Source organism: Theropithecus gelada, chromosome 11 (genome assembly GCF_003255815.1).
Source record: "Theropithecus gelada isolate Dixy chromosome 11, Tgel_1.0, whole genome shotgun sequence".
NCBI classification, from domain to species: domain Eukaryota; kingdom Metazoa; phylum Chordata; class Mammalia; order Primates; family Cercopithecidae; genus Theropithecus; species Theropithecus gelada.
In genome coordinates this window covers 35,890,591-35,913,946 of record NC_037679.1, presented here as the reverse complement: position 1 = coordinate 35,913,946, position 23,356 = coordinate 35,890,591, and the positions used below count along the sequence as shown (strand labels likewise).

The following is a 23,356-nucleotide window of genomic DNA, read 5'->3' as shown; positions in this document are numbered from 1 at the left end:
TTTTTTGAGACGGAGTCTTGCTCTGTCGCCCGGGCTGGAGTGCAGTGGCCAGATCTCAGCTCACTGCAAGCTCCGCCTCCCGGGTTCACGCCATTCTCCTGCCTCAGCCTCCCGTGTAGCTGGGACTACAGGCGCCCGCCACCACGCCCAGCTAGTTTTTTGTATTTTTTAGTAGAGACGGGGTTTCACCGTGTTAGCCAGGATGGTCTCGATCTCCTGACCTCGTGATCCGCCCATCTCGGCCTCCCAAAGTGCTGGGATTACAGGCTTGAGCCACCGCGCCCGGCCTGAACTTGAATGTTAAAAGCAAAATTATAAACTTAAAAAAATAGAAGACAATCTTTGGGATCTCAGGCTAGGCAAAGAAAACTCAGACTTGACACAAAAAGCACAATTCATAAAAAGAAAAATTGGTCAAATAGACTTCATCAAAATTAAAACTGTTGCTCTGAGAAAGACTCTGTTATGAGGCTGATGTGGTTTGGCTGTGTCCCCACCCAAATCTCAACTCGAATTGTAGTTCCCATAATTCCCACCTGTCATGGGAGAGAACCGGTAGGACGTAATTGAATCATGCGAGTGGGTCTTTCTCATGCTATTCTAGTGAGATAGTGAGTAATCTCACAAGACCTGATAGTTTTATAAATGTGAGTTCCCCTGCACACACTTTTTTGCCTATCACCATGTAAGACGTGACTTTGCTCCTCCTTGCCTTCTGCCATGATTGTGAGGCCTCCCCAGCCATGTGTAACTGAGAGTCAATTTAACCTCCTTCCTTTATAAATTACCTGGTCTTGGGTATGTTTTTATTAGCAGTGTGAGAACAGACTAATACAAAGGCTGAAAAGACAAGCTACAGACTGGGAGAAAATAATTGCAAATCACAACAAAGTACTAGTGCCTAAGATACATAAACAGCTCTCAAAACTTGACAGTAAAATAAATAATCAACTGGGAAATAGGCAAAAGACACTATTATTGGCTGAAACGTATACCCCCAAAACTCATATGTTGAAGCTCTAACCCCTGTACCTCAGAACAGACTGTATTTGGAGCTAGGGCCTTTAAAGAGGTGATTAAATTAACATGAGGCCATTGGGTGGGCCCTAATCCAATGTGATTACTGTCTTTTTAAAAAGGAGAAAATTTGGATACATAAAGAGATCATGTAAGAGTATGAGAACGCAGCCATCTGCAAGCTAAGGAGAGAGACCTCAGAAGAAACTTGATCTTGGACTTCTAGCCTCCAAAACTGTGGAGAAAAAAATTTTCCATTGTTTAAGTCACCCAGTTTGTAGCATTCTGTTATGGGAGCCCTGGCAAAGTCATACAGACATGAAGAGACACTTCGATAAACAAGATATACAAATGGCAAATATGCACATGAAAAAATATTTAACATCATCTGCCATTAGGGAAATGCAAGTTAACATGACAATGACTTATCACTTACCTATAAGACCGGGCTAAAATTAAAAAGTGTCAAAAATTTCTTTATTATGGTTGCTGACTCAGCATCCATTTTTTAGATCTAACATAAGTTATCTGAAACCCAGCTACAGCCCACCATGTTTGGCCTAGTTAAAACTTCCCGGTCAGGCGCAGTGGCTCACGCCTGTAATTCCAGCACTCTGGGAGGCCGAAGCAGGCAGATCACCTGAGGTCAGGAGTATGAGACCAGCCTGGCCAACATATCGTCAAACCCTGTCTCTAGGAAAGAATACAAAAAATTAGCTGGGTGTGGTAGTGCATGCCTATAGTCCCAGCTACTTGGGAAGCTAAGGCAGGAGAGTAGGAGAATCGCTTGAACCCACCCGGCAGGCAGAGGTTGCAGTGAGCAGAGATCGCACCACTCTATTCCACCCTGGGTGGGAGTAACACTCTGTCTCAAAAAAAAAAAAAAAAAAGCTTCCCTTGCCTGTGTGATTGTCTGCAATATAGACTTGTTCATCTCACTGACCAAAAACTCAATATTCCCCACAGCTGCTGACCACAATGAAAACCTAATGATCAACACCAGAGTCATGTAAATAAGATCTCCCTTCACGAGTGTTTGCTTTAAACTAGCCAATCCACAACCCCCACAAGAAAGCCTACAGGATAATGCCCATGTACTTTAAAAAAGGCATAGCCCCACCGATAGCCCCCTTTCCCTCTCACTCTTTCTCTCTCTCCCCACTAACCTAAGCTCCCGGCATCCTTCCTTAAGCTTAACCTCTCTGGGCCCTATGAGTAAATCTCATTTCATTCTGGTTTCATTTCCTCATGTGTCTCACCTGACACACACGCACAAACCTAACTCATCTCCCCAATCCCTGCGAGGGCTCTCCTAGAGAGTGAGGCTACTTGCCTTGTGGCCCTTTCAAAATAGAGACCCCAAGACCAATTAGAAAGTAAATACAACAATAAAAATCATAACAAAGTAACAATACCAAATGCTGGTGAGGATGCAGCTCTCCCTCACCCTCACTCATGTACTGCCGATTGGAATGTAAAATGTACAGCTACTCAGGAAAACAGCTTGTCAGTTTCTTACAAACATTAAGATACAACTACCATATGACCCAGTAATTGCACTCCCAGAGGAAGGAAAATTTATGCTTACGTGAATACTTGTACACAAATGTTTAAAGCTGTTTAATTTCTAATAACCAAAACCTGGAAACAACCCAGATAATCTTCAATGGGTGAATGGTTAACACATCCATACCGTGGGATACTATTCAGTAACAAAAAGGAACAAGGTACTGATACAACAACCTGATGACTCTCCAGAGAATTATGCTGAATGAGAAAACCCAATCCCATAAGGTTACATACTACATGATTCCACTTATATAACATTCTTAAAATTACAAACTAATGGAAATGGAGAACAGGTTAGTGATTGCCAAGAGTTAAGGAGAGGCTAGGGGCTAGAAGGAAGACCACATGGGTATAAAAGGGCAATATCAAGAATCCTTATGGGGAAGGAAATGTGCTGTATCTTTACTGTATCAATGTTACTTTCCTGGTTGTGCTATTATATATACTCTCCTATCCTGTCTTATCCTATCCTGTCCTATCCTATACTACAGTGTCCTATAATTTTGCAAGGTATTACCACTGGGAGAACCAAGGTAAAGGGTACATGAGATATCTCCATGTTATTTCCTATAACTGCATGTGAATCTACAATTATCTTAAAATTAAAAGTTAAGGAAAAGTTATCAACTTGAACATTTAAAATGTGCACAATTTATCAGAAATTATGCCTCAATAAAAAGTTATACAGTAAAAAAAATTTTAATACATACATGTTTTTTTAAAAACTGTCCAGAACAATGCTGTCCAATTGAACTTTCTGTATATAGATTATCGACACGTTCTATAATTCTGTGCTACCTAAAACAACAGCCACTAGCCACACATAGCTAATACACACTTGAAATGTGACTTGTATAACTGAAAAACTGAATTTTAAATTTTATTCATTTTAATTAAATTTAAACTGCCACATGTCAGTGGTGGTCACCATTGAACAATGCAGGTCCAGACACTACAAATAACAGGGAAGATCGTTATGTGCTAAAATAGAGCTATGTCCAAACTGCATTCAGAAAAATACAGATTTTATAACATAACATTTATGTAATAAAAACAAGGAAATAAATATACATGAACATGTATGTAAAATATATATTTAAATGTATAAGCATAGAAAATTCTGAGTGTACTCAAAAGTAATATTTACCCGTGAGGAGTGAGAGAAGTTTGTGCTTGCTGGGACAGGGAACTGTGGGACTTTCACCTTGAACTATATATCCTTCTGTACTACTTAAATTTTTTACAATAATCATGTGTCACCTTTAAGGCTTAAAAAAACCCATGCTGAAACTTAAATTTCTGATACCTTTAAAATTATCTATACATTATTCAACAGTATAGAATGAATCAGATGTTAGGATAATAATGTTCAGAAAGTTGAAGTTTATATATGGTCTGCAATGCTAGAAGACTAGATTCTAGTTTGTCAAGAACTTTTTTTTTCCAACTGTACCCTTTTTTGGGACTTGATTACATCAATTATTCAATGGAAAAGGACACAAATAAGGAAAAAAAAGTTTAAATAATGGGAATTTCTGAAATCAAGCTAATTAACCTGTCACAAACAGATGGAAGATTCTGGCTATTTATATTATGAGTGGTCAAAGAGAAAGCAAAATTTCTAAAGAAAACACTGTCTAGAATTTATTCATGATTATATTCACAGAATTAAAAATAAAGATTAATGAATATTTATAATTTCAGTGAAAGAACATAGGGAGGTAAAATTCTAGGGTTAAAAACAGGATTAACAGCAGTGTACATGCTCTCTTAAAATCTTGGAACTGCAGAAAGAAAGTAAAGATTATAAAACAATAGCTAACTCTATCTGCCAGGTATTGTTCTAAATTTTACTTAGAGACAGAATTTCATAAAATCAAAAAATGATATTGATTATAATATGCACCATTACTGTATGTACCACTAAGAAAGAAAATACTGCCAACTGAACTGAATGCTTTTTTATCACTTCAAATTTTTACTTCTACTAATTAAAGGATTATTTACACTAATTGAAAAACATTTTACAGACTTACTTGGATTTTTAAAACATCACTCTTTTGGCTATATTAAAAGGAGATAAACAAATCAGTTATTGTACTGCTAAAACTTGTTCATGCTCAAGGTTAGCCTCTTTGGAATCACTGTTCAACTTAGAGTTGTTAATACTATAACAACTTAGAGTTGTTAATTCATCACAATATTGTTTACCAGCCACCAAGAACACTGAAATACAGCATTTCTTAAAAGAATGTCACTTTTATCTCTGGGATTTCCTTCTCCAAGCCACTGACACATATTCCACAAGTTTTGATGATTTTCTTGATCTTCTGGAAGTTATCAACAGTTTTCAGAAAACAATCAGTAATCAAACTCCTTTCTAAAATTCTCTTTAAATGGATTGCTAATGAAACGGGGGCAGCAGGTATACAATTGTGCTATCAGGAATAACCACAAAGAGGTCGGGCATGGTGGTCCCAGCACTTTGAGAGGCCAAGGCAGGTGGATTGCTTGAGCCCAGGAGTTCAAGACTAGCCTGGTCAACATGGCAAAACCCTGTCTCTACTAAAAATACAAAAAATTAATCAGGCATGGTGGTGCACACCCGCAGTCCCAGCCACAGTAAGATCCTGTCTCAGAAAAGAAAAAGAAAAGGAATAACCACAAAGATGCCACATGCACAGGCACTGACAGTCACTATTGCAGTTTGGCTAAAGCAACAGACACCATTAACTATAAGTCACAAATCCCAATTTCAGAGATATTAAAATGTAAAACGTATACAAATTAAAATCTACAAAAGGTATATTAACTCGTTTAATCTCATAAGGACCCTAAGAAGTAGGTATTATTAACCCCACTTTTCAGATAATAAAACTGAGGTACCCAGAAGATTAAGTAATTTGCCCAAGATCATAGAGTTACTAACTGCTGGATGAGGCATTTGAGGTACATTATTCTCCCTGAAATGTATTCCAAAACAGCTGTACTAAGTAGGAGAATGTGGTCCAGTAACAAATCTTTAGAAGAGATTTACAGATAATACAAATGGTAGTAGGACTCTTCAAAAATGTTTAAACTTGAGACACCTATAATGTAATCAGCACTATCTGTCCTCTCATCAGCTCTGCCACAGATTTAATACTGAGACTAGTCATCTCCATCCTTATTTACACCTAGGGTTATTTCAACAAGAGACACCCGCTGTCAAAGGCTGCTGGGGGTGGAGGGGGGGCACGTGTGTGTGTGTGTGTACATATTCCTTTTTTTGAGACAGGGACTCACTCTGTCATCCCGGCTGAAGTGCAGTGGCATGATCACTGCTCACTGCAGCCTCAACCTCCTGGGTTCAGGCAATCCTCCTGCCTCAGCCTACTAAGTAGCTAGGACTACAGGCATGCATCACCACACCCAGCTAATTCTTTTATTTTTTGTAGAGACAGGGATCCCACTATGTTTCCCAGGCTGGTCTGGAATTGCTAGGCTCAAGCGATCCTCCCACCTCCGCCTCCGAAAGTGCTGGGATTTACAGGTACGAGCCATCACTCAGCCAAAAGTATATTTTACCTTATTAATTTATACTAAGCAAAACAATAGACTGAATAAAAAAATTTCAAAGAGGACTTTTACAGAAATGTAGTTTTATTATTTCAAGTAAAAAGGTTACTAAAAGAAGTGGCCTTAGAGCAACTGCTAAAAATGAATCCTCCCCTAGTTCCTTTAATAACAAGGAAGAACTGATAGTTAACTCTAATAAAGTTTTCCTACTATATTGTAAAAAATAAGTAAAAAATAAATTGTGTTTTGACCTATTCATGTATATGGCAAAGTACATATAAGGATTATGGGCTTGGAAGTAAGAGTTTAGGTTCTAATATAAACTATGACAACTTTCTAATGATGTGAACCTGAGTAAACTACTTCACCTCTCTTGAGTCTGTTTCCTAATCTGTAAACAGCTCAACATATACACTTTGCAGAACTACTGTGAAAAGTAAACAAGCAAAACTTGGAAGCAATTAAGACATCCTTCGGTGGGTGAATGGATCTGATACATCCAGAAAATGAAATATTATTCAGCACTAAAAAGAAACGAACTATGAAGCCATGAAAAGACATGGAGGAACTTTAAATGAATATTACTAAGCCAAAGAAGCCAATCCAAAAGGGTACATACTGCATGATTGCAACTATATGATATTCTGGAAAAAAACAAAACTAAGGAGACAGTAAAAAAAATCAGGGATAGGTGGGAAGGACATATGAATAGGCAGAACACAGATTTTTAAGGCCATGGAACTATTCTATATGGCAACATAATGGCAGACACACATTACTCTTAAAGTGTTAAGAACTGGCCGGGTGCAGTGGCTCACACCTGTAAGCCCAGCACTTTGGAACATCGAGGCAGGCAGATCACCTGAGGTCAGGAGTTGGAGACCAGCCTGGTCAACACGGTGAAATCCCACCTCTACTAAAAATACAAAAAATTAGCCAGGTGTGGTGGCACGTGCCTGTAGTCCCAGCTACTCGGGAGGCTGAGGCAGGAGAATTGACTGAACCTAGGAGGCAGAAGTTGCAGTGAGCCAAGAATCACGCCATCGCACTCCAGCCTGGGCAACGAGCAAAACTCCATCCCCCTCCCAAAGAAACAAAAACAAGTGTTAAGGCTGGGCGCAGTGGCACGCCTGTAATCCCAGCACTTTGGGAGGCCGAGACAGGCGGATCACGAGGTCAGGAGATCAAGACCATCCTGGGTAACACATAGTGAAACCCCGTCTCTACTTAAAAACAAAAAAAATACAAAAATTAGCTGGGTGTGGTGGCGCGTGCCTGTAATCCCAGCTACTCGGGAGGCTGAGGCAGGAGAATCGCTTGAACTCGGGAGGCAGAGGTTGCAGTGAGCTGAGATTGTGTCACTGCACTCCAGCCTGGCGACGAAGCTAGACTCTATCTCAAAAAAAAAAAAAAAAACAAGTGTTAAGAACCATACACTATATAACACGAAAAGTGAGCCCTAATGTAAACTATGGCCTTTGGGTGATAACAATGCATCAATGTAGGTTCACCTCCCACAACAAGTGTACCACACTGGTGCAGAATGTCTATACTGGGGGAGGTTATGCATGTGTACAGGCAGGGAGCATATGGGAACTCTCTGTATTTTCTGCCCAATGTGGCTACCAACGTAAAAACTGCTCTTAAAAAATTAAGTCTGTTCAGCCGGGCGCAGTGGCTCACGCCTGTAATCCCAGCACTTTGGGAGGCCAAGGCAGGAGGATCACAAGGTTAGGAGACCGAGACCATCCTGGCTAACACAGTGAAACCCCGTCTCTACAAAAAATACAAAAAAAAAAAAAAAATCAGAGGGGCACAGTGGTGGGCACCGGTAGTCCCAGCTACGCAGGAGGTTGGGGCAGGAGAATGGCCTGAACCCGGGAGGCGGAGCTTGTGGTGACCCGAGATCGCGCCATTGCACTCTAGCCTGGGCAACAGAGCAAGACTCTGTCTCAAAACAAAAAAAATTAAGTCTGTTCAAAAAATTTAAAAACAAAACACAAATGAGACCATTTGTAACCACAGCTAGCTAGTGCCTAGAAAATCCAACTCTATCATCTCTATCACACAATACAACCTGGATTACTACTTAACCTTTCTATACCTCTGTTTCCTCATTTGTAAAATAGGTATAAAAAGCTGTGAGGATTAAATGAATGAATATATACGCAAAATTTTTAGGACAGTGCCTGGCTCACATTTATAATTTGCTGGCATCTATGTCCTCGCTACACGGAAGACAGCAGCTGCTCTGCATTTGGAGAAAATGAAGCTGAAAGGGAGACAGGGAGGAGAGATAAGAGAGTTTTGGTGGCATTCTCAGCTCAGGTTCCAATTGTCCTTGATTTCAACTGCATCCCTGCATCCTGAGTTTAGGTTATCTGAGACAGTAAATTCCCTTTTTTGTCCAACTACGTTTCAACAAGGTTGCTGACATCGCAACAAGAGGATCCTTACACAATAAGAAACTTCTGTCTTCAACTCAAAGAACTTTTCTTTTTTTCATGAGAATAGGGACAGTTTTGGTAACTACCAATTTTGTTCATCAGTTTTGTTCAAACTTCATTAAATCCTTCATAAATTAATGAGTATTCATAATTGAAAAATTATTCTTAAAAACTAAACAAGGGTAGGGTATACTAATATCTCAATCAGAAGCAATTTTTCACTTGATTTTTCCTAGAATACAACAACTGATAAAAACGCAAGCCATTTGACATATATACACAAAAAATGTCTTAGGTACAGTTAATGTTATCATTTAACAGTATCACTGATAATCAGAAAGATGATCCTAAGACACTATAATGTTCTGATTTATCAAAGAAAGATTCTATTATGTTTAGTATGTATTAACCCTAGAAAATAATTTGGCAAATTTGCAACAAGAATCGAAACAAAAACAAAAAAGTATTCTGTTTAACTCTCTGTAACTCAGGATATTAAGTTTATAGTATCTCATTCACAGAAGGCTGAAGTTTCACTGTACTTTCAAATTAGCTGCCTGTAGCTCTACTCTAAGAAAATTTTAAAAGAAGATATTTTATCCTAGGTCAAATTATTCTACTGGGTCAAATTTTATTTATGGATTTTACAAATATAATATTGTCTTGAATCATTATTTTTCAAATTCCAAATTTAAAATATTTGAGTTTACTCTTAAATTATCCATCTGTAATAAAATCTATTCATAAAATAATACTATAATCAGATAATGCACTGAAAGAGAATTTTACATAACCTTAACAGTGAAACGTCTTTTTGGATTATGTAATTGTTGTGGCTTCTGTTAAAAGTACACTGCATTTTTTTTTTTTTTTTGAGATGGAGTTTTGCTCTTGTTGCCCAGGCTGGATGGCACGATCTCAGCCCACTGCAACCTCTGCCTCCCAGGTTCAAGCGATTCTCCTGCCTCAGCCTCCCAAGTAGCTGGGATTACAGGCATGCACCCCTACGCCCAGCTAATTTTTTATTTTTAGTAGAGACGGAGTTTCTCCATGTTGGTCAGGCTGGTCTGGAACTCCCGACCTCAGGTAATCTGCCAGTCTCAGCCTCCCAAAGTGCCAGAATTACAGGCATGAGCCACAGAGCCCGGCCAGCACACTGCATTTTAAGACACCTTAACTGTTCAATGCTGACTACCTTAACATACCCTTACAACCCTCTCTAGAGGAAAGGAGGACTACAAATCACTTCGAATTTTAAAAAATACACACAGACACACTCTCCCTCATCTATCCTGAGGTATCTGAAGGTCTACAGTTAATCTTACATTACTTTCCAATGTGTTGTTTTATACACCTTATTACTTTGGGACCTAGGAAGGGTCAGGACCATATTTGGATTCCCAATAAACACTCCCTGTAGCAAAGCACACACCTTTAAAAACATCAAATAGGGTAAAAGGGCTTATAATAAGAAGTCCTCTGCCCATCCTCTCCTCAATCCCCAGAGACAACCAATACTAATTATTTTAGCCACTCTAATACATGCATACTACAATTGTTTATCAATGAGATACTACTATTTACTACAATATTAACAGCCAACATTTGTTGTGTTTACTAAGTGCCCAACACAGAACTTCACACGTATTATCTCACTTAAGCCTCACAACAGCCTCATAAAGTAGGTGTTATTATATCCCCATTTTAGTTTGGAAAATTGGGACGCAGAGTTCAATAATGTGCCCAGGATCACAAGCTAGTAAGGAGCAGAATTGAGATGTGAATCCTAACACCATTGCTCACTTTTAACCTATATACTCTTATATCCATCAACTCCACAGTCCACTCTTAATAAATACTTTTTAGATTCTCCCAAATTAAATAAAAATAATGAGAAAAATAAAACAAAGAAGCCGAAGCAGGATGGCATTTCTCAAAACCAGAACAATTTTTTGGTTCTATACGTCAGTAATTTTCAACTTTGGCTTTGAGCACAATCCATGAAGTCTCATCAATTAATCACATTTTAATTTTATATCTATTGACCCAGTGATTACTAAGCTTAATAGTAATGCTCAGTGGTTACTATGCTTAACAATGGTTACTATACTAAGCATAGTAGTTACTATGCTTAATATACAGTATTTTAAAATATACATTATTTTAAAATCTAGATGATTATTATACGATCTGTAGCATTTTTGCTGAATTTTTTAAAAAGGCATCAAATCCTAGTGACTTCATAAAGAAGTGCTTTGAAGGAAAAGGTTGCAGGTAACCTATCGGAAGAAAAACAACTTTCAAAGTAATTTTGTATCTGCTTTCTGAAAGCAGATGTGTACAAATACATATACATATATACACACACACATACATATATATACACATAATATATACACATAATAGGGCAAAAAGTAATTTTAAAAAAAGGCAAAATTATTTTTATTAAAGAAAAGCTTCATGGCCAGGTGCTGTGGCTCATGCCTGTAACCCCAGCAGTTTGGAAGGCCGAGGCGGGTGGCTCACCTGAGGTCAGGTGTTCCAGACCCGCCTGGCCAACATGGTGAAACCCTGTCTCTACTAAAAATACAAAAAATTAGCCGGGTGTGGTGGCAGGCGCCTGTTATCCCAGATACTCAGGAGGCTGACGCAGGAGAATCGCTTGAACCCGGGAGGCGGAGGCTGCAGCGAGCCGACATCACGTCATTGCACTTCGGCCGGGGCAACAAGAGCGCAACTCCATCTCAAACAAAAGAAAAAAAAAACTTCAAAAAGTAGATTTTATGAAATCTGTGAGGACAGTAGATAACAGCAATGGTTCGATTTAATATTCAAACAAAAAATCATGAGAAATAAAATGAATGTGAAATAAAAAATGTTACCATAAAAAGAGAGAGGAAAATGAGAAAAAAGGCAACAGCAGAAGTTTTGAAATCGAGAAAAAAGGAAGAAAGAAAGAGATGAAAGCCCTAGATAATCTAGGCAATCCAGTTCAAAGCTCTGAGTCAGATGATTCTGAAATAGCCCCTATGATATTCTGGCAGAAGGGGATACTGTGATCTCATTCTATGAAAGAGCTGAGATGACTTACTGAGGATGTACTAGTAGGTAAAATGGAAGCTGGTCATAGCTAGTCTGCTGGACCAGTAGACCAACATATGCTCTCCGTCCCTCTACCGAAGCCTTTCTTCTAACCATTCTAAATGACAGGAATCTGACACCACTTACAAGCTACATTACTTAATTCAGTACTTATTTGAATCGTTAAGTGTTTCACATGCATACAACATCCCAACTAGTTATTTACCTTTTGGAAAACATATGCTATCCTTTTTATGTTATTTTAAGCCATATAACCTCACACAATGCTATGTACCTAGTAGACAAATGCTCAAGTTGATTATCTTGAAAAATCACAACTTAAAACCAGAACATTTGAGTCTGAAGAAATCTTAGAGGTCATCCTGTCTAGCTACTTTACCTTAAAAGCAACAAAACTAAGACTACTTAAGTATCTACTAGCTCAAGGTCACTGAGCTAGAACTACCACCCTAATCCCTTGATAATCAGTTCATCTTTATCCAAAATAGCCTTTAATTTCTTTCATTTCGATAAAACAAATAATCACCTATTTCAAAAGAAAACAAAGTAACAGCAGCTTCCCTTTCAGTATTCAGGATATGCCAGGGCCTTTAGAAGGTACAATTTGCTTGGCAGTCTATGTGCCTAGGTCTATGGTAACTGCTTTATAAACATTATCCTAGTTAATATTCACAATAACTGTAAAAGGTGGCACTATTAACCCAACTTTACAAACGAGAAAAATGTACTTTGACCATGGTAACAGTAAGCTGCAGAAGTTACATTTTCAGTTTGTCACCATAGCTTTGGCTCTTTTCTTTTTTTTTTTAAGACAGAGTTTCGCTCTTGTTGCCCAGGCTGGAGTGCAATCTCAGTTCACTGCAACCTCCACCTCCCGGGTTCAAGCAATTCTCCAGCCTCAGCCTCCCAAGGAGCTGGGATTCCAGGCATATGCCACCACACATGGCTAATTTTGTATTTTTAATAGAGACAGGCTTTCTCCATGTTGGTCAGGCTGGTCAACTCCCAACCTCAGGTGATCCGCCCACCTCGGCCTCCCTAAGTCCTGGGATTACAGGTGTGAGCCACCACGCCCCGCCAGTTTTGGCTCTTAACCAGTATTCTATACTGCCTCTCACTGAATACCAAAAATATCCTTAAGTCTCACACAGACTCCAGCACAATGTCTTACCCAAACATGATAAACAGACGTTTAAATGACCAATTAAATGAGTGGATGATTTAATTCATTAAAAACTAAGATGATCTTACCTAAAATACCTCTAAAAAGGCGTTCATCTAATTGTATAATCCTCTAAGAAAGGTTTTAAGAGTGGGCAGTTTGCATACTAATAAGAGATTTAAGCAATGCTCATTTCTTTACAAATAATTCATCTGCTTAACAAATAGGTGAAAAACTGTTTTTGTGTGAGAGTGTTAAATCTGAAGATAAAAAGTGAAATGAAATTTGTTCCTGCAAGATCCTATTCCACTAAATTAAAACCCACATAAGTTTTAAATCAGTCACCAAAACCAAAATAAATGTGTAACACTTCCCTGTCTTCTGGTAGAGAAAAAAGAAGTTAACATTAACTGAGCACCCACAATGTGCCAGTTCTTGACCCTCAACATACAGCCTCACCTAATCCCTTACAGCCAAGTAAACTAGGCAGCATCTCCATTTTCTTTTCTTTTCTTTTTTTTTTTTTTTTTTTGAGACAGAACCTTGCTCTGTCACCCAGGATGGAGTACAGCTGCTCGATCATGGCTCACTGCAGTCTCAACCTTCCAGGTTCAAGCGATCCTCCCACCTCAGCCTCCAATTAGCTGGGACTACAGGTGTGTACCACCATGCTCAGCTAATTTTTGTATTTTCTGTAGTGACAGAGTTTTGCCATGTTGCCCAGGATGGTCTTGAACTCCTGGACTCAAGTGATTCTCCCACCTCGGCTTCCCAAAGTGCTGGGACTACAGGTGTGAGCCTCTATGCCCAGCCAGGATCTCCACTTTCTGATTACAACTGAAGCTTAAAGAAATTAAGCACTTGTCTCAGATCATTTACCTAGTTACTGAATTTCCAGAATTAGAATCCAAGTCTGTCTGACGCAAAGTCTACGTTCTCTCCAAAAAGAGGTTAAAAGTACTATTATTTCATTACTTACCAAGACAGAGAATGGGTTTCTTTCCAAAAGAGACTGAAAACACTGCTTATTTTAACAACAAAAATATGTTATCTCAGTTAATCCTCGCTATAGCTTATTAACTATTATCCATTATAATAGTTATCCATTTTTATCCATTATAAATGATGAAACTAGAACTCAGAGATTAATAGCTGGCCCAAGAACACACTGCTAGGAGGCAGCAGAACTACCCCAGGTCTGCACCAGGTGCACACACTAACCACAGAAAATGCAGAAAGACCTCAACCATGTAGTACACACTTAAGGTCCATACAAAGTATTAAAATAATCAGACCTTGTGCTTCTTGGGTAAAAAGGAACGGTATATATTGTGTATGCCAATTCGCACTGTCAATGAAGAGGTTGACTTTCTAGTAATATCCATACCTGAAGATTGATATCTAAATTTCAAGCCTACACTGGCCTTCTACTACACCAAATAATCTGGATTTGTTGCCAGTTAAAATTATTCCTAAAGTAGCAAACAACAGTGCTATATTACAAAGCAAAGGTATATTAAGAACAGTATGCTAAAATACATAAGATAGACCAGGCATGGTGGCTCATACCTGTAATCCCAGCACTTTAAATAGCTAAGGTGAGAGGACCACTTGAGTTCAAGAGTTCAAGACTAGCCTAGACAACACAGGGAGACCTCTTCCTCTACAAATAATAAAAAAAAATCAGCCGGGCATGGTGGTGCGAGCCTGTGATCACAGCTACTCGGGAGGCTGAGGTGGGAGGATCACTTGAGCCCTGGAGGTAGAGGCTACAGTGAGTTGTCATCCTGTCAGTGCACTCCTGGCTGGGGGACAGGGAGAAACCCGGTCTCAAAAACATAAACTGGATAAACACATAAATGTTTGAAATACTTTCACAGGAAGACATGAATAGAAATCACTTAGCAACATTTTTAAGGCAACATCTGAAAACTACTTTGTCTATTTCTTGACGTATGTTAGGGCCTAAGTGAACCAAAAGAAATGTCTACAATGCCAGTTCTGAAAATGTTACCACTTTGGTCAAACAAATGTTTAGTCTTACTGTACAGTTCTGTTTGTCAGAAACCCAGAGTAGCCTTTTCTACTGAGACTGCCACAGGTATATATTCCGAAGGAACTGTCCCATGTGTTTTTGATAAACCAAAGTGACGAATGAGAGGGTGGTTGTGTTAACATGTATGGTTGTCATTATTCACTTTTTAACAAAACTAGTGGTACGGTACAAACCCAAATCCAGAAGAAAACAGAATCACTCTATTGCAAAGTAACCAGGTAGAGACTTCCATGTTTGTTCATCCTACAACACGACTGTCATCCTTCAACCTCATGAAAACTACCCGAGTTCTTCAGGAAACTGTGCCGCTGCCCCGTACCCACATCACTGTGGATCATTAAAAGTCAGAACGCATCAAGAACTGCTTCCAAGCCTTAACTAGCACTAGCTTAGCTACAAACTCGGAGGTAACAAGCACAGACTGTGACTGACTGTGGAGCGGGGCACTGTTTACTTACATGGGAGGACACTCATGTTGTGATGGGAAACGTGTTGCACTGTTCACCCCTAGCTCCTAGAAAAACGGTACTTTGACAAGCTAATGTGACTATGGGTCTATTCCCAAAAGTTTTGACCTCTCTTCTTAATCGCTTAAGGACAAATGCTCAAAAAAGGACGCCCGACACAAGGTGCCCGAGGTGCTGCCCATGGCATTACCTGGAAGGATATCACTATGACCATGAAACTGTCCCCTCACAGTGGGCTAAAGGGAAGCAATAGATACCGTCATTCACCCTGGCGAAGGAAAAAGAAATCAAAACCAGACGCGCTTCCACCTGGCCCCAAGAGGCTTGGAGCAAGACTAGGGGCTAAGCTGCGGTTCAAAAACAGCACCAGGCCCCTCCGCCTCTGCCCTCAAACGCAGCGCGGCGACATAACAGAACCATCAACATCCCCACCTCTGTCCTCCAGGCACAGCCAGGGACTGCGTCCCAGAGCCCGCCCCGGTCGGGCCCGCCCCGCTATCTCCTCCCCCGTTATCCGCTCGCAGCCGCTCTCGGGCCTGGATTCGCCTCCCCACCCTCCCCAACTTCGGCACGTCCCACTACCCCACACACGTCGGCCGCCGCCCTCGGCGAGGCCGGGGAAGAAAGGCTGGAGGGCCGCAAGGCAAGGAATGCACTCAGCACCATTCCTCACCTCTGGGTGGAGAAGGGGCACACAGCCCGCTTCGGTATCGTACTCATCCGGGCCGTCCGCCATCTTGGTGTTAAATCCCTCCTCCCGCTGCATGCCGGGAGAGAGCGTTTCACCCTCCCGGGGCTCGGGCGAGGCGGAGGGCGAGCGCGGGGCGAGCGCGAGCCCCGCCGGAGGCGACGCGGGCCTCCTCCTCTTTCTCCTGCCCCCGTGACGCCCCCTCTGTCCCCTCCCCCCTCAGAGGGCGCGGGTTTCTCCGCGCGTGCGCGAAAGCGCGGCCCGGCCCCGGCCTGGAGCGCGCTCTGGTGCACTGCGCTGGGGACGGCGGAGGGCTCTGGGCGTGGGCGCCGCGGCTCGGGGGCGGGTCTCGGCCAGAGGCAGATGTGCAGCTCTGGCTGCCCGGGGGAGGCGGCCGGGCGGTTGAGACAGTCGCTTGGGAAACCTAACAGCGGCTCAGGAGCGAGAACAGAGCTCCGGAGCCTCACGCAGCACAAGTCTGGAGCCCCAGGCAGTCGAGGAGGCCCACCACACGCGCTCCCACTTCCGCTCCGGGACCCCCGGGACCCCTCTTCAGCAACTCGGGCAGAGCCATCAGCTAACTGCAGGGAGGTTTGGGGCCGTCAGGCTTGAGTTGCGACCTGCATCACTCCTGAAGACAAAAGCAGCTCCCCTTTCCTCCACACTTGAAAAGGTCACCCGCAACCTGTGCCTCCGGGGGATGCCCGGAAAAACATGGATACAACTCAGGGCTTCCTCCTAGAGAACCCCCCCTTTTTTTTTTTGAGATGGAGTTTTGCTCTTGTCCCCCAGGCCGGAGTGCAATGGCGCGATCTCAGCTGACTGCAACCTCCGCCTCCCGGGTTCAAGCGATTCTCCTGCCTCAGCCTCCCGAGTAGCTGGGATTACAAGCGCCCGCCACCACGCCCGGCTCATTTTTGTATTTTCAGTAGAGACGGTGTTTCACCATGTTGGCCAGGCTAGTCTCGAACTCCTGACCTCAAGCGATCCGCCCGCCTCGGCCTCGCAAAGTGCTGGATTACAGGCTTGAGCCACCACACCCTGCCGAGAACCCTTTTAAAAATGATCCCAACCTGCTCTCAATCGTCTTGAATTAGTACCACACAAAAAATTTACGAGCTCAAAGCCCACACACCGCCATCTGCAACATTTCGATATAATCCAGGAATTCAGAACTGAAGCCACTTAAACTGAATTCGCTTAAATGCAAAGCAGATAAAATGACTAAAGCCATTTTTTAAAGGATTTTAGGGTGGTATCGGGGAGGTGCTCCCTGTAAATGGGCTGATGGGACAATTTTAGAAAGCATTTGTCTTTCTTTTTAGCTGTTAAAACAGCTCAGCTGTCTAAACAGCTCAGAATTTAGCAGAGATCATGAAAGTTGACCTATTACAGATCCTGGTACTTACTAATCTGTCTCCTGTTAGGCCAGAAACCACCGGGAAAAAGCCTGTACTCCGATAACATCAGGTTAATTTGTAAATCAGGAGGGAGGACACTCCAAAGGAAGCTTGAAATGCCACTGGAAAAGGGAGGAGGAAGCCTCCTTTGTAAGATTAGTTTCCCGCCAAAGGAGTCTGAGGAGGGTCTAAGGAGAGCCGGAATCAGTTCTGCATGGGACGCGGTTTCTGTGGCGGGATGAAGAAAAGCTGGGATTTCCGAGGGATTGGATGCTGTCTTGAGGATACAGCAATTTAGTAATTAGGTACCTTCAGTAACAAAGTAGCGACACTAGTAAGAGAGCACCAGTCACTTAAAGAGGGGTGGATTTGGCGTGTCATAGCTACTGCACGGCTGTGGGAGAAAGAAGTTTCTCAGTTAACTTTGCTGCTGGCTTTTTCTGTATCTGTCCTCCCAGCACAGCTACTTTTTCTCTTTTCAGTACGAGCGTATTTTTATTCTGTTCGTCCTGGCCCAAACTAGGAGTCATCTTTTACAGCTAGATAGACTCAGGGTCGGCCTTTGGAGCACCGAATTGTTTTCAGTCATATGTTAACATGGACATAAGTCATTTTCACTCAAAAATTTCAATTTTTTTTTTTTGAGACCGAGTTTCGCTCATGCCCAGGCTGGAGTGCAATGGCGCGATCTCGGCCCACTGCAACCACCACCTCCCGGGTTCAGCGATTCTCCTGCCTCAGCCTCCCAAGTAGCTGGGATTACAGGCATGCGTCACCATGCCCGGCTCATTTTGTAATTTTAGTAGTTTCTCCACGTTGGTCAGCTGGTCTCGAACTGCCGACCTCAGGTGATCCACCCGCCTTGGGCTCCCAAAGTGTTAGGATAACAGGCGTGAGCCGCTGCACCCAGTCAAAAAATCTCAATTTTTTTTTTTTTTTTGAGACAGAGTCTTGCTCTGTCGCCCAGGCTGGAGTGCAGTGGTGCAATCTCAGCTCACTGCAACCTCCGCCTCCTGGGTTGAAGCGATTCTTCTGCCTCAGGCTCCTGAGTAGCTGGGATTATGGGCGTGCCACCATGCCCTGCTAATTTTTCTATTTTTAGTAGAGAGGGGGTTTCACCATGTTGGTCAGGCTGGTCTCGAACTCCTGACCTCGTGATCCACCCACCTCAGCCTCCCAAAGTGCTGGGATTACAGGCGTGAGCCACTGCACTCGGCCAAAAATCTCAATTTTTAATCTTGCGCCGCCTTACCTTTATGTCTTGCATTGACTAGAAATAGAAGATTAGAGTAAATAAAGGACACTGACTGAAAAAGTTAAGCGGCATAAATATTAATAAAGCATTGAATGAAGTGAGAGTGTAAAGAAACTAGGCATGGAGAACTGGAGAAAATGTTTCATGGGTACCCATGTATTAGGAATATTGGTACAGGTATATCATGTGGAGTATTCATAAAAGAAATGTTTAGCCTTCTTTGCAAAAATCAGTAAATCAGAGTTCACTTTAAAATCTAGAGTTCTAGTTCATCTAGCAAACAAGCCGTCTCGACCTTCTTGCTCAGTCTCCACCAGGTCTATGGCCTGCTTTACCCGTTTTCATTACTTGCCTGGCTCTGTGGACGTTTTTACTCCTGAGAATTCTACAGTTCAAACAAAGAGAAAATACTAAAAGCAGCTGAAAAGTTGGAACAACATAACCAGGGTCCATGTCTGTCTTGCTTACTGCTGGAACACTGAAATAAATAGTTATCAAATGAAGAACTGAAGAAAGAAAGCAAGAGCAGAAGCAGGCATGCTTAGGAAAACATGCTGAAGTTGAATCCTGAAGCAAACTTTTTAGATATAATCAGAGTCCATCTTGATAACTGTAGAGTTCTTATCTATAGCTCAAATTGAGACAATATATTCAGGGGACTATAAAGACAGCTAAGAAAGTACACTGATTGGATAGATTGGCAAAAGAATGGCATGGAATTATGGAGGAATGCAGAATAGTGGCTAAAATAGAATAAAATTCAAAGAGAAAAATAGATCTTGTTAGAGAATAATTGTGAAATGGATTTAGAAGCAAACAGATTGGAAGGCATGGGGCATTGTTGTATAAATATAGTTTCATATATAACTTCACACACTACTGGAGCTAAAGATAGCATTAGAGATTATCCAGATTTAGTCATTTCACAAAAAGGAAAATGATGGGAAATTTAAGAAACCCTCTTAAAGTTACAAAACTAGGTGGTAGCAGACTCATCTGGAAGCCTCCTGAATTGTCCCCATTTACTACTCTTGCCTCTACCACATGTTTCTTGTGTTGTTATTATCCTCGATGAATTATTACTTTGTCCATTTAATTTTTTTATTGTGGTGAGAACATCTGATGCAAGATCTCTCTTAATTTTTTTTTTTTTTTGTGTGTGTGAGATGGAGTCTGGCTCTGTCGCCCAGGCTGGAGTGCAATGGTGCAATCTCGGCTCACTGCCAGCTCCGCCTCCCAGGTTCACACCATTCTCCTGCCTCAGCCTCCTGAGTAGCTGGGACTACAGGCACCTGCCATCACGCCTGGCTAATTTTTTTTATTTTTAGTAGAGATGAGGTTTCACCGTTAGCCAGGATGGTCTCAATCTCCTGACCTCGTGATCCGCCCGCCTCGGCCTCCCAAAGTGCTGGGATTACAGGCGTGAGCCACCGCGCCAGGCCGATCTCTCTTAAATTTTTAAGTGCACAATATGGTATTGTTAACCATAGACACAATGGTGTGCAGCAGATTTCTAGACCTTATTCATCTTATATAACTGAAACTTCATACTCATTGAACAGCACCTCCCCATATCCTACTCTTGCCCCTGGCAACCTCCATTTTACTGTTTCTATCAGTTTGACTATTTTAGATACCTCACCTTTGGCCTTCAGTGAGTGGCTTATTTCACTTAGCATAATGTCCTCGGGGTTGATCCATGTTGTCACATAAGGCAGAATTTCCTTATTTTTAAAGGCTGGATAATATCCCATTGTGTGTATATACCACACTTTATCCATTCATCCATCAATAGACATTTAGTTTGTTTCCATATCTTGGCTATTGTGATAATGCTGCAATGAACATGAGAATGTTTTATGTCTTTGAGATCCCAATTTCAATTCTTTTGAATATATAAACAGAAGTGAATTGCTGGATCATATGGTAGTTCTATTTTTAATTTTTTGAGGACCCATCATACCATTTTCCATAGCTGCTGAACCATTTTACATTACAGTGTACAAAGGTTCCAGTTTTTCCCATGTTTGCTAACCCTTACGTTTTTTGTTTTTATTTTTTTCATAATAGCCATCCTAGTAGGTGTGAAGTGATATCTCACTGTGGTTTTGATTTGCATTTCCCTGATGATTAGTGATGTTGAGCATCTTTTCATATACCTGGTCATTTGTATTTCTTCTTTGGCGAAATTTTTACTTAAGTCTTTTGCCCATTTTTAATTGGATTATCTGAGAGTTTTTGCTCTTGAGTTGTAGGAGTTCATTGAATAGTTTGGATATTAATCCCTTGTCATATATATGATTTACAAATATTTTCTCCCATTCTGTAGATTGCCTCCTCACTTTGCTGACTGTTTATTTTGCTGTGCAGAAGCTTTTTAGTTCAATGTAATTCTGCTTGTCTAATTTTGCTTCTGTTGCTTGTGCTTTTGCTGTAGTATCAAAGAAATTGTTGCCAAGCCCAATGTCATGCAGTTTTCACCTATGTTTTCTTCTAAGTGTTTTACAGTTTTATAGTTCTATATTTTAAATTTCAGTCATTAATCTATTTCAAGTTGATTTTTTTGTATGGTGCAAGATAAGGCTCCAATGTCATCCTTTTTGCATATGGATATCCATTTTTCCCAGCACCATTTGTTGAATAAAATGTCCTTTCCCCTTTGTGTACTCTTAGCATCCTTGTCAAAGACCAGTTGACAGTATGTGTGTGGGTTTACTTTGAAGATCTTTATTCTGTTCCATTGGCCTGTATGTCTGTTTTTATGCCAGTTCCATACTGTTTTAATTACTATAGGTTTGAGATGTATTTTAAAATCAGGAAATGTGATGCCTCTGTGTTCTTTCTCAAGAGTGTTTTGTCTATTCAGGGTCTTTTATGGTCCCATATGAATTTCAGGATTTTTTTTTTCTATTTCTATAAAAAACACCACTGAATAAGATTGCATTGAATCTATAGATCACTTTCAGTAGGATAGACACTTTTTAAATATTAATTCTTCCAATCCATGAACACAGGATGTCTTTCCATTTGTGTTTTCTTTCATTTCTTTCATCAATGATTTGTAGTTTTCAGCATACAAGCCTTTTGCCTCCTTGGTTAAATTTATTCCTGAGTATTTTATTCTTTTTGATGCTATTATAAATGGGATTGTTTTCTTAATTTTTCTTTTCAAATAGTTCATTGTTAGTGTGTAGAAACAAAACTGATTTTTTTTTTTTTGAAATTTTAAGGTCAGTTTGTCAAGTTCAATGATGAAAGCTATCAGAAGAATATTCTCCTGAAAATAATTTTTCTTATAATAAAAGAAAGGAAAATCAAAACCCTCTGAGCATAGCCACAGATGCTGTGGCAGTTAAGCCTCTCTGCAGATGGGGACGTCCATTAGTCAGCTGAGTCACTCTCTGGGTCAGCAGGATTGTAGTCCGGATCATCCTCATCATCCTCCAGCTCCAAGTCATCCATTTCTTGGAACAAAGACTTATCCACCTCCACATTGTTTCCAGCATCCTCCAAGAACTGGATATCAGATGTGTCAAGATTATGATCTGTTCAAGTAGTTGTTTCCCACTTAATTTATTTTTTCTTGCTCGTTCTTCTTTTATGCTTTTCTTTTTAAGTTCCAAGAATCCTTTATTAAACTTGGCCTTCCAATTTAAGAAATTCTCTATTGTAATTGGGATGCCATGGAATAATTGCTTTTCAACCTTTTCTGCTTCTGTTTCTTGTTTTCTTTTCTTCTTCTCTTCTAGTTTTTATCTGATCTACTATATCATTTAATTTTTCTTGCACAGCTGTCACTGGAGTAAAGATCATCACCATACCAAGATTTTCTTCAGCCTGTACTGCTAGTAATCTTAAAATGTCTGAGACATCATTCTCTTCCAGATTTTCCAGAGGGAATATTTCATAAAGGGGAACTTCATCTGGGTATTTTTCACTGTATGTAAACTTGAGGGTAGTCTGGACAGTTTCATCATTTTCTCCAGCCTCAGATGTCACAGTAATGGTGAAACTGGGTGGATTTTCTGATAATACTATGAAGGAGTCAGGGTAGATGGACTCCTGCGCTGCTTCTGGCCGTAGTCTGTCATCGTGGCCCTTGCTGCTGCCAATGGATCGCCCGGACACCTAGGCGGCGCACAGCAGCGGAGACAGCCGGGAGAGCGCGAAACTCCCCGAGATGGAGTTTCGCTCTTGTTGCCCAGGCTGGAGTACAATGGCGCGATCTCGGCTCACTGCAACCTCCGCCTCCCGGGTTCAAGCGATTCTCCTGCCTCAGCCTCCCCTAGTAGCTGGGGATTACAGGCGCATGTCACCATGCCCAGCTAATTTTGTATTTTTTTGGTGGAGACAGGGTTTCGCCATGTTGGCCAGGCTGGTCTCGAACTCCTGACCTCAGGCGATAGCCCACCTTGGCCTCCCAAAGTGTTGGGATTACAGGCGTGAGCCGCTGTGCTCGGCTCTGTATTCACTTATTGGTTCTAAAATTTAACAATTATTTATTAAACATTTGTTCTGTGTAAATGTTGGAATCACTAACCACAACATAGAGATACGTTTTAAACTGTCACTCATATTATTTGACTCAACTAAATAAATAATCATAATACTTTGAATTCTAACCAAGTTAATCAA

The 23,356-nt window shown here is 41.0% G+C and overlaps 1 protein-coding gene and 1 pseudogene across 1 annotated transcript in view; both read right to left on the bottom strand.

Annotated features, from left to right (window-relative positions):
* Positions 1–16,790, bottom strand: part of ZDHHC17 (zinc finger DHHC-type containing 17) — a 91,370-nt gene extending 74,580 nt beyond the window's left edge. Inside the window, exon 1 of the mRNA XM_025402061.1 lies at positions 16,052–16,790. Within this exon, the coding sequence (XP_025257846.1) occupies positions 16,052–16,144 (93 nt within the window). The 5' untranslated portion in view covers positions 16,145–16,790. The remainder of the gene's footprint in view (positions 1–16,051) is intronic.
* Positions 16,791–22,102: 5,312 nt separating this feature from the next.
* Positions 22,103–22,812, bottom strand: LOC112635186 (annotated as a pseudogene).
* Positions 22,813–23,356: the final 544 nt, after the last annotated feature.